The sequence below is a fragment of the Mercenaria mercenaria genome, chromosome 16 (assembly GCF_021730395.1).
Source record: "Mercenaria mercenaria strain notata chromosome 16, MADL_Memer_1, whole genome shotgun sequence".
In the NCBI taxonomy this organism is placed as follows: Eukaryota; Metazoa; Mollusca; class Bivalvia; order Venerida; family Veneridae; genus Mercenaria; species Mercenaria mercenaria.
The window spans coordinates 56,487,933-56,499,700 of NC_069376.1; the positions used below are offsets into that span (position 1 = coordinate 56,487,933).

General features: G+C 36.0%; 1 protein-coding gene across 1 annotated transcript; it reads left to right on the top strand.

Annotated features, from left to right (window-relative positions):
* Window positions 1-231: 231 nt before the first annotated feature.
* LOC123540401 (60S ribosomal protein L19-like) lies at window positions 232-11,463 on the top strand. The gene is made up of 6 exons (XM_045325394.2): window positions 232-350; window positions 7,072-7,178; window positions 7,491-7,613; window positions 7,877-7,997; window positions 8,704-8,814; window positions 11,280-11,463. The coding sequence occupies exons 1-6, from the start codon at window positions 346-348 to the stop codon at window positions 11,398-11,400; spliced, it is 588 nt and encodes a 195-aa protein (XP_045181329.1). The 5' UTR covers window positions 232-345; the 3' UTR covers window positions 11,401-11,463.
* Window positions 11,464-11,768: the final 305 nt, after the last annotated feature.

Genomic DNA, 11,768 nt, shown 5'->3' on the forward strand with positions numbered 1-11,768 from the left:
CGTAAACCCAATGGAATATTACAGTAACTAGTCACAAAACAGGACGGGGGCGATTTAGCGCTTTCGTTAAGATAAGTTTCTTTGGGTTTCAATGCATTATGCACCAGTCAATTTAAAATAGTACGAACATGGAAATATAGTTCCTATATTTATTGTCCAATCCAAGAATTGCAGTTGAAAAAAATCATTAGATTTACCATAGAATGTGTTTCTAATATATTTGGATATATTTTAGTGTTGTTTTCAACTCTTCTTTTTATAAAGTAGATTATCTTGCGCATTATTAAAATTAGGATGCGGTAAACCGCCCTACTTCCTCTTTCCCAACAACGTGAAACGGCAACCATGAGGTATAATGTCGCCTTTGAATTTTGCTTTATATGACATGATCTTCATCGTATTTCATAATTAATTTTAGTTGCATATGACATGTTTTGCATGAACTAGTGACTGAAACTAGCTTATTTGGTACCTTGAACGTTTTAAGTGTAAAACCCGTTTTTCAATGGAGGCAGTAAACAGTTTTCTGAGCTCCTCGGCCTAGAGTCGCCTACCCAACTTTCAAAACCTCACACAAAAGTCTGTAACCACACACTTGAAATAAAGATATTGCAACATTAATATCCCTGTATGTCTATTGTTACAAACCATCTGCAATACATCTCTAATAACTAGTTTTCTGTTTACAAGACCTGAATTTTGTGCTCTCCCGGTCACTGATGACGAAAAAAAGCTAAATTTGCCAATTTTCAAATCGCTGTAGAAAATTCCTTGCAATTGATAGCCCCAACTGCTACACTGTTCCATACTCTGGTAACACTGTAAAGTCTGAAAATAAGCTCAAATATATGTGCCATCTGTACCGTTTTTTCACTTCCAGTTTTCCTGAGGCCCCTGCTAAAATGACAACCCCACTTAAAGCTAGCTCAGAGAAAGCATGTTTACGCTCCTGCAAGTCATTACGTCATACTAACAAGATCAAGGCTACTCAACTGATTTTCTTTAAATAAGTGAAACTCAATTCTAGCCGCTGAAACTTCAATTCTAGCAATTATTATTATTTTAAACTTCAGATACCCACTTCAATCTGTAAATTGCCTCTTGTTTGTAAATTTGACCCAGGCCAATTCGACACTAACAGCTGAAAACCGTTTACTCCCTCCAATGCTTTAGCAATTCAGAATTCAACACCAAACATTTAATATTAAGAATTTCTTCGGTGTTGATTGGTATCATTCTCTTCCTTGTGTTGTTCAATATTCAAAATTATATCCAGGTGTATATTACTGACTCATTAAATATGCATTGATTATAAATGTAGTTTTTTTTTACCGCCTTGAGTCCTCCTAGTATTTCGGACAAAAATATTCAGGTAGGATCATTTACTTTAGCAATTACCACAGGAAAGATGTCTCCTGTAAACACTTGATTCAGGATTTCCAAAATATGTGCCCACAAAAAAAATGAAATGCGCGTATTCCCTGTTTAAACCTGGTGTTGTGTATCAGTAGGGTATCTTAAATACTGTATGATTATTAAGTCAGGAAAGTGTGCAGATTGGAAATTATTCCCTGTTTTTCAAAGTGAAAGTATACCATGTATTTGAATGGGACTAAAATTTCATTTTCATTTTTTTGATTGATAACTGTGTAATCTCTCTAAAGAAACTAAGAGAATCTTCCTTTCTTGTAGATAAATAAATCATACTAAAATAAATCAAATACATGTAGCAGAAAAAATGGCAATTAGCTGCAGTCTCTTGCATAAAAACCTGAAAAATGTGTTGCGTGTCAAAATCTAGGACATTACTTCTAACACCCTATAAATCTTTATCACTAAATGTTATGGTCAAAAGCACAATTGATTGTCAATCACACACATACAAGTGTCAAAAAGCACAATTTTCATCTTGTAATCAAAACTAACAAAAAAGTGGTGGTTGTTGCTATTTACATTAAAGTTCCTCTATAATTACTATTCTCAAAACTAATGCAGATATTGAATGGAAACTTAACATGTGTCTTCAGGGATGACAGCATCAAGTCCCATATCTGATATGCAATTTGGTCAAGTTATGCCCCAGTTTGGACATGGAAAATCCTGTTTAAAGTTTTGTGTGCAAGTACATATTATACAAGATAAAGCTATTATTTAAAGGCATATAGCTTTGAAACTTATTTTTTTCTTTTTCTAGGTCAATAACAAACCTCGCAGGATCCAGTCCCATAACTGACATGTATTTTGGGCTAATTATGCCCCCTTTTGAACTTGGAAAATCCTGGTTAAAGTTTTGCATGCATGTTACTATCTCTAAAATTAATGTAGATATTGGTTTGGAATTTCTCGTGTCTTCGGGGTTATGAAACTAGGTGATAGCATCCAGTCCCATAGTTCTGGCTACCATAACTTAACTGACGCTATTTTTATGTTCTGTTAGTTATGGTGTAACCTCATTTGTTTACCTAACCAGGTCAAAAAACAACATCTGTGCACTGACTCATGAGAAACTGATGATGTAATGCAAAGTTCTTAGCACATGGTGATTTTTATGCCCCTGGCAACTACTGATGCAGGAAGCATATAGTGATTGTCCTGTCCGTTCGTTCGTCGTCCGAGGTTAACCAAATGGGACCGCTTCGTCTAGCATCAATACCCCTTACTAGAATGACTTGATACTAATGCAGATGTAACCTATGACCATTCCTCATCTTCAGACATCACCTGACCTCAGTTTGACCTTGACCTCGTTTTGGACTTAGGTTGCTTTCAGGGTTTTTTTTCGGCCGTTTTTATAGCCGTTAATGCCAAAAAGTATGTTTTTTTTCCCAAAGGCCATACCAAATTGATTTGTCGTTCGTCGGAACTACCGCATCAATGATTTCATTCCCTAGAAAAATAAAAAAATTCACCCGCCCGCCCGCACATAAAAATCTCCGGAAAAAAATATTTTTTTCTGCTTACACGGTTCGGAATGATAATGGCAAAACAGGTTTTATCGCTGTTTTAATGCGTCAAAGTGATATTGATCGGAATTCATGCGTTCGTTATACATGTAGCTGATGACTCAAGCTCAAAAAGTCAGGAATTATGATGTTGTTCATCATTTGTTTTAAATCTGGAGTGTCTGTGCTAGTGCCACACATGCAGGGATCACTTTTGGCCGCGATTTCGCGATATTCTCGCATTATTTTGGCGAAAATCGCATAAATTTTGCTCAAATGCGGTTAAATATCGCATCCGCCGAAATTGCAACTTTTCGCTGAAATGTGGTCTTGCCGTTACTTAATTTTCGTATGACGTTCATTTAGGCGCTTCATTTTCGCTTTTATCTCCATAGAGCGTCCGATGATTATGACTACCAGACAGAAATAATCTGTTTTCGTGATGTTTCAAAATACCACCTTGAAACAGAAATTTAAGCATTTGGAAGGACAAACTTTCTAGGGGTGTAACGATACATCGAACTATCGATGCATTGCGATACTAAGTGTCCCGATAGCATGCATCGATAGAAAAGTCACGATCCAATAACAATTGCCGATAGTTCCTTCAACAATCGATAGTTTCGATAGTTTTGAATTTTTTGTAAATACAGAAATAATTTATAACTTATAAACCAAGAAACAGAGCCAGCTTTCATTTGCGCCTCGGAAAATGTTTATATACGTCTCCATTACAATAATTACCCTCACGGAATTAAACTACCATAAAGGACTGAGAAGTCAGTCTGGGAGATAATTAATAAATTTAGTTTCTTAGAAACTTTGATTAAATATATTTAAATAACCTGTTAATTTTAGATGAGAAAATATACTATGGACATGGAGAAAGAAGACTATATACTTGTATTATACAGCAAACTGTTCGGTAGGGCCCTTCATTTAGTGCTGGTACACCTTAATCCGATCCGTTAATTTTCGTCTTTTTTGATGCTTTGGGTTACTAAACATGTTGACATTCGCAACAAAATGGCCGATTCGTTTGAGTATACCTTGCATAGGTTTATTGTTTTACTTATTTTTCCGAAGCCAAGGAAGGCAAGAAATATTTAATGTTAGAATTATTTCTGTCCGTTTCAGTTATACAAACATCTCAATGTGTGTTAACAGAAATTATAAACATAGCTAAAAATATTCAGCTCAGAGATGTATATGCTGTTATGGATCTCTGCGCTGAAACGAATCCCGTACTAAAACCTAACCAGGAATCGTGCCAGAAGTCTGTCACGCTATAATTTCATCAAATGAAATGCAATGAACTCACCTTTTGTTTTAAAATGTTTCTAATTAATTTTTCTTTTGATCTGGTATAAAATAATCCATGCAACATAATTTGAACACAAGTTATACACACAAGTTTCAAATTGGTACCCCTGTCTGCAATATTGTGTCCGCCATTGCAGTTGTCACCTGATCTGGGTACTCTTCATTTGAAAACCAATATTTGGTATAGAATTGTTATTTATTGACATTTTCTGAGAACTTAAACTTTCTAGGATATGTTTTAATGAATTTTTATCGAAATTGGTTCTGTTTATGATTAAAATAAATGCATTAATAAGTGAACTTTTGAACTTGATTTTCAAAAATAACCACATGCTCTGAACTGTTGCATGACGTCATCCGTTTCTCACGAGAGAAGTGTGCGAGATGTTGCGGTTTGATACTGGTTAGTTAACCAGATGGGGTTTCGCCATAACCTAATGGACGCGACCATCAGAGAATAAAAATAGCGTCAGTTAAGTTATGGTAGCCAGAACTATTATAAACAGTGCCGTCTCTTACACTGTGTAACAATGCCAGTTGGTAGCTTTACTGTATAAAATATGATGGCCGATAACTATTGCAATAGTATCGCAATAGTAACCTGCAATAGAATAGTATCGCAATAGTTTTTAAGCAATATCAATAGTATTGCAATAGTCAAAATTGGCCTCAATAGTCACCCCTAAAACTTTCTGCCTCCATTCGCGCGGACGAATAGCGATGAGAACAACAAGATGGTGGAGAAACCTCCGCTGAAGTTCCTTCATAAAAAACGCTGAACGCCCGAATTTCCAAACGAAATGGTTGAGGGTAGGGTCATAAATAAGTTTGACTTTAACATTGTTTTGACCTAATGGAAGTGTATTAAGTCCAGAAAGATTAAAACATAACTGAACTTCAACTTTGACAAATCAGCTTTGAAGTAAAATCATTAGGGGAATAACGCATGTGGACCCAAGACTTGGTTAAAACTTTCATCAACCTATTAGCAATTCCTGGCACAGAAGTTTAGAGTTATTAAAGGTGTCTCTGAAAGGATATGTTTTGTTTATTTACAAGATAATTGTTCTTACAAATAAACAGATGTTTGTTTTTCAGTGTAATAAAAGCTGTCTGCCGATGTGAAATCCCATTATAAAAAGAAAAAATCCCATTCATTTTGTCAAAAGTCTCATTGATTCAAGGCAAATGGGAATTAATCTCATAATAGTATCTGCCAAAAGTGATGCCTGCACATGGCCTTCGATGTGCCAGTAGGTGATGAAGTAGGCACGTTCTACGATTGTTCAGTACAGTGAAAAGAACAAAGCCCGACTTGTAAGACGGGCACGGACGGGGATTCAACTAAAAATATTTGGATTAAACATAGAAATATTGTTCAGATAAAGTTTTCAAACCATTTGTTATCAGTTGTTTAGTTCAGTATTTTAGATCCAGAGCCAAAGCCAGTGCTTTCTTAAAAAAAAAGTTTGTTCACAGATCCTGACTGATCCATCACATTAATTGTCTCGGGCCCAAATTGTTTTGAACGAAACTTCTTTAGTACTGCAGTCAGATATTCTATCAAAATGCATATATTCAATTTAAAAAAAAATGTTTAGCTTTTCAAATAAGTAGTGTAGATATAAAAAATAATTTCTGTCATATTGTAACCCCAATTTTCCCTGATTGTATATTAATTTGCTGTGAATTGATTGAAAGAAAGAATCTGAAAAAACAGACCTTCCCAACTCAAAATTTCTTGGTCAGTCAAAGCACAACAAATAACACTTTTAAGACTGGCCATATTGGGATCTTTTTTTTTTTGTCTGTCTGTTATCATTTTTGACTGAAATGAACCTCTACCACAAAAACTTAAGCTAGCCTGATCTGTTAAGAAATTATTCCAATGGGATTCGAGCAATGTCAAAGCATTTAATTGTGTGCCCAACTCCGTTTGGTCTCATTGGTCAAGTGATATATTACTTTCCCCTCACCTCTACCGTTTGGAGTTTCACTAAGGGCACAAAGTTGCTCATGTGTCGAAGCCATCTAACTGGGTTTCAGAAGAGATGTTATTCCACTTGGGTGCCCGTTTGTCTTAAATATTCCTCATCCTCTGCCATTAAATGGGCACGCCTTCAGATTATTGTAGAACAATCAAAAATAAAAATAAGACACTCATTCCTTAGTAATTATAAGTACAAAATAAAAACAAAGTGATTCAGTGAGATTCAGAGTTTTAGCATGAATTTATTTGCAAAACCATTCATGTAGTCTTTAAAACATATAGAAAAGCTATCTACTGTGTTAGTTACACTGTAAATGTTTAAGTTCTGTGTTATTCTTAAAGAAATGTTAACTTCATGTATAATCATAACTGCAGAAAAAAAAAATACCCGCTTGCTCCATGTAAAAGCTACCCGCCTCTGAAAAAATCAAAATTGAGGGGGGGTGGGGGGGAAATTCGCTCGCTCACTCACATTTTTTTTGAAAATTTTCCGAAGAACTATTAATCAATTTGGTATGGCCAAAATGAGTGCAAAAATTCCCAATCTACATTCTGAAAAAAATTTCCCATTGGAACATAGGTCGGAGCCAGGGGCAATAAAAAATGTCAATGTAGAAACAACCTGCTGGAGTTACTTCCCTCTGAATGAATAAACATATATATGTAAAAAAGAACAAACATAGGGATGGGAGCCAGTCTACATGAACTTGTGTGATACCAAAGTTGGATTTTATGGTGAGAGAAGTACCTGTATTGTCACTTGCCCCAGAAGTGGCTTGTTTAGCATTCTCTATTTCCCTTTTGTTTCTGTTTCAGTACATTGAGGTTGCAGAAACGGCTTGCCTCTGCCGTGTTGAAATGTGGCAAAAACAAAGTCTGGCTGGATCCTAATGAAACAAATGAAATTGCCAATGCTAACTCCAGTAAGTACAATGGAATAGTTTAGCAGTGAGGCTTAAACAGTAAACAAGAATGACTGAAAATAAGTTAAAGTGCTTTGAGAAAGCCTTTCTCAACATAAGGTACACCTAGAAACACACATATAGCACTTGGTGTGAGATCTGTGTCCTAGATTAATAAACTCCTTTAGAAATAAATTTGTTATAGAAATTACATTCAAGTTAATGTGGTAGCAGGCTGCTGTTGCAGAAATATAACAATATATACAGTAATTCCGAGTGTTACATTCTTGGTTTTTGATAGTGAGTAATTATTTATTGAAATTGAAATTTCAGGACAGAACATCCGCAAACTTATCAAGGATGGTCTCATCATCAGAAAGCCAGTGGCAGTTCACTCCAGAGCACGTGTTCGTAAAAACATGATTGCCCGCAGGAAGGGACGTCACATGGGTCATGGTGAGTTACTTTGTTGTTGTTTCATTTTAAGCTTACATTTTTCTTTTCATTGCCCAGAAAAATGTCAAACACAACACAAAGGCCAGATTTTAAGGTATTTCTTTAAACTTTGGTGAAAACTGTGTGGTAAACCTAACGAGAATCTTCTTTAAAAAAAGATTAAATAAAAAGCTTCTTCTTGATCTGAAAAGGGAGATCATTATATTAATGGCTTTAAACTGAACTGATTTGCTTGTACCTGTGATGATACTTTTGTTTTACAGGTAAGAGGAAGGGTACAGCAAATGCTCGTATGCCACAGAAAATTATTTGGATGAGACGTATGAGGGTACTCCGTCGTCTGCTCAAACGTTACAGGGAGGCCAAGAAGATTGACAAACATCTGTAAGTTAATAGTGGGGTGCTAATTTGTCAGCTTAAACTTAATAATCTAGGAACTGTTTCCTTGGTTTTTGCAACAAAGTATGTCATGAGACCGCTTTTGAGTGTAAACTACTATATATATATAAAAAAAATTATATACCCAGGTATGTTGGGCTGTTCATTCAGTATTTTTTTGTACTTTCTGAAATTCTCAGAAACATAGATTGGTTACAGAAAATATGAAAACCAGAATTTGTATAAATCAGTAAAAGAGAAAAATAGCCGTAGATTAGAACTTGTAAGTCCCAAAGATTATAATTGGCTACTTAGTTTATGTAAAAGTTATATGCCAGTTTTCATTCCTGTACTACAATCTCGGTTGTAAAAGCAAAGACCTCTCTACAAAGGCATGTGTGGTTATTTCCTTCCCAGCTTAACCTAAACGACCTGTTGCTACAATTTTGATGGATTATTTAAGTCGTTATAGACATTGCTTGGATCTGTGGAGTGTTTCCACAGAAATAAGACTAATATGCATGATAACATGACAAAATAAATCTAAAATGAAAAAATGATGTTGAATTTCTGTGTAACAGTCATGCGATTTCCATCATTACATGATATTTGTGATGGCAGTGTTTAATCTAATGCAAGGGGAGGTAATCACTGCAAGTGGTTTGGCTCTGCAGAGGTGGCACAGTATGTCTGTTATACTTTCTTTTTGCAGGTACCATGAACTTTACCTGAAATCAAAAGGTAACGGTTTCAAGAACAAGCGTGTGTTGATGGAACACATTCACAAGAGGAAGGCCGAGAAGAGCAGATCTAAGATGTTGAGGTAACTAATATCCTTCCAGTTTTCAGGACTGAATTCTTGCTATATTGTGCTTAGTAAATGGTTGTAATATTTTACGCATTATATAACAGCCAAGGTAACCTCCATTGACAAGTGGTTTAGGTGACCAACTTTGAGGCGTGTCTTGTCTCATCTTGTTCGTTTGATGGCTCGTAAAGTTGTTGTGTCTAAAGCTTGTCCAGTAGGTTTGAATGTCTGCTCCTGTCCAGGTTTATACTAATTTGTTTTAGTTGATTGTTTTGAAAGCTTCAAGCTTATTGGAACCACTCTCGGGTCAGCTTCTTGGAAAAACAAGTACTGGTGTCATATGAGGTCATGGTCGTGACCCCAGTGGAGCTCGAACCCACGATCCCTGGATTGAGCAGCCGGCACCTTATCCACTAGACCACCGCTCCCCTTTGCACACGTCTGAAACAGTTCCTAAGAGGATTGTGTCTTCTTCCACGATTAAAGATAAAAGAGTCACCATATGAAAAGAATACTCTGAAAACAGTTACATTTAGTCCATAAAAGGTCAAAAGGTTTTGAAAAGTATTTAAATTCATTCCTGACTCTTCAGATTGCTTAAAAAGCCCTTAAATGGGGTTAAAGAAATAAGTGAAATTTTTTACTTTCATTAACTGCGTGTGAAGAAACAATGAAAAAAATGGTAAATTTTATGACTGTATAATAAATTATGTATTGTGGAAAAATACATTATTCATATGAGGGTGGAACTAACAGTGGGATGAAAACTTGTTCCTAGTTTGCACATTCTTCAATTGGTGAAGTTGGCATCCAGCATTAATTGGTCTTTTGTTTTGAGTCGTCAAATTATTATGCCCCCCTTCGAAGAAGGTGGGGTACATTGTTTTGCAGATGTCGGTCGGTCCGTAGACCAATTGGTTTCCAGATGATAACTCAAAAACGCTTGGGCCTAGGATCATGAAAGTTGAAAGGGAGGTTGGTCATGACCAGTAAATGGCCCCTATTGATTTTGAGGTCAGTTGCTCAAAGTTCAAGGTCACAGTGACCCAGAACAGTTAAACAGTTTCCGGATGATAACTCAAGAATGCTTGGGCCTAGGATCATGAAATTTGATAGGGAGGTTGATCATGACAGCAAATGAACCCTATTAATTTTGAGGTCAGTATGTCAAAGGTCAAGGTCACAGTGACCCGGAACAGTTTAACGATTTCTAGATGATAACTCGAGAACGCTTGGACCTAGGATCATCAGGGTTAATAGGGAGTTTGGCCATGACCAGCAGATGACCTCTATTGATTTTGAGGTCAGTACCTCTTAGGTCAAGGTCTCAGTGGTTAAAGGGTTTCCAGGTGATAACTTGAGAACGCTTTGACCTAGGATTATGAAAGTTGATAGGGAGGTTGGCCATGACCAGCAGATGACCCCTATTGATTTTAAGGTTAGTAGGTCAAAGGTCAAGGACACAGTGACCCGGAACAATTAAACAGTTTCCGGACTATAACTTCAGAATGCTCGGGCCTAGGATCACCAAACTTAATAGGGATGTAGATCATGACAGCAGAAGACCCCTATTGATTTTGAGGTCAAAGGTCAAGGTTACAGTAACCAAATACTTCCTGTTCCTTGTGCAATTACTGAATGCATCAAGGGGGGCATTTCGTGTTCTACGAGCTCTTGTTGATTTTGTTTCGGGTTGTCAAACTATATTATTTTGATAATGACTGATGTAGTTCCCATTGTTGAGCAGTGATGACAGTTGATGCAGAACAGACTGTTTTATTCACAAAATATGGACATTGTCGATTTGACAGCAAGGTTACTGTTTGTGACTGAACAGTAAACATAAACTTCACTTTTTCTGCTGACATATGACAAAATGAGGTTTTTTTATCTCTAAAACTCCTGTTTTGAAACATGAGATCTCATGGAAGTGACAAACTGCTCATAATAGTATTCATATATATAGACAGGGATTTTTTTCCTTCTTTATAAAGTACTCCTAAAAGGACCTTTTCCCAATTGAAAAATGCAATCTTTTTTCCCAATTATCATCCAGAAATTCCCCAAATGACCAAATTAAGTTTGCATTTTGATGATTGCAGCAGGAAAACTTAGTTACATTGACATTCACCATGATTTAACCATTCAAACAGTTTGTTTATTGATATTTACATGGAATTAAAGGAAGAAGCATTCTAAATGATGTTATTAATTAACTATAAAAAATCCCAAACTGAGTAAAAACCCGCTATTTTTCCCAACTAATCAGGTACCGGACCTTTTCCCAAAAGGGGGGGCGGGGGTTGGGGAAATCACTGATAGAAGTATAGAAAAACTAGTCCTGGAAAATGAAAATGGTTACTTGAATTTTTGTTTGGTTAGTCTGTTTGAACCCTTGAATAATGTTTCTTAATATAAAGCTTATATATATATATATATATAATATACAATTTATAATAAACTATACTATTCTTTTACAGTGACCTAGCCCAGACAAAGAGAGACAAGGTCAAGGAAGCACGCAAACGCCGCGAAGAAAGGATCGCCCAGAAACGCGCAGACCTCATCAAATCATTCGCTGATGATGACGCCAAGAAATAAATTATTTGTTTTATTGTAACATACATCATGTTATTAAAGCGGACCCAGAAAGAAAAAAAGAAATAGTGTTGTGTTCATTCACTGGAATTACATTCTTAAAGTGGTTCAGTGTCAAGTCTGCTTTCATCATGAGTCACTCGCATTACCCATCAGTGATTATAATTTCACATGTATTCATTACGCATCTATTAGAATCACCATACGCTCTTTAAGTAAAAGTTGGATGATTTATGGTAGCCATTTAGCTTGTGAATTTCATTTTCTTTTATATCTGTTAAAGAGAACCATTCACAATTCTGATGTGTCGTCTCAAAATATATCAACAAATATATACAAAGTATACTCTTCAGATGTTTGTAGGTCCTGGT

What these genes read in the sequence shown, in the direction of transcription:
- LOC123540401 (XM_045325394.2), top strand. An exon ending in GGGACGTCACATGGGTCATG is followed by an intron (nt 7,614 to 7,876) that starts GTGAGTTACTTT and finishes TTTGTTTTACAG; the next exon opens with GTAAGAGGAAGGGTACAGCA. An exon ending in AGCAGATCTAAGATGTTGAG is followed by an intron (nt 8,815 to 11,279) that starts GTAACTAATATC and finishes ATTCTTTTACAG; the next exon opens with TGACCTAGCCCAGACAAAGA.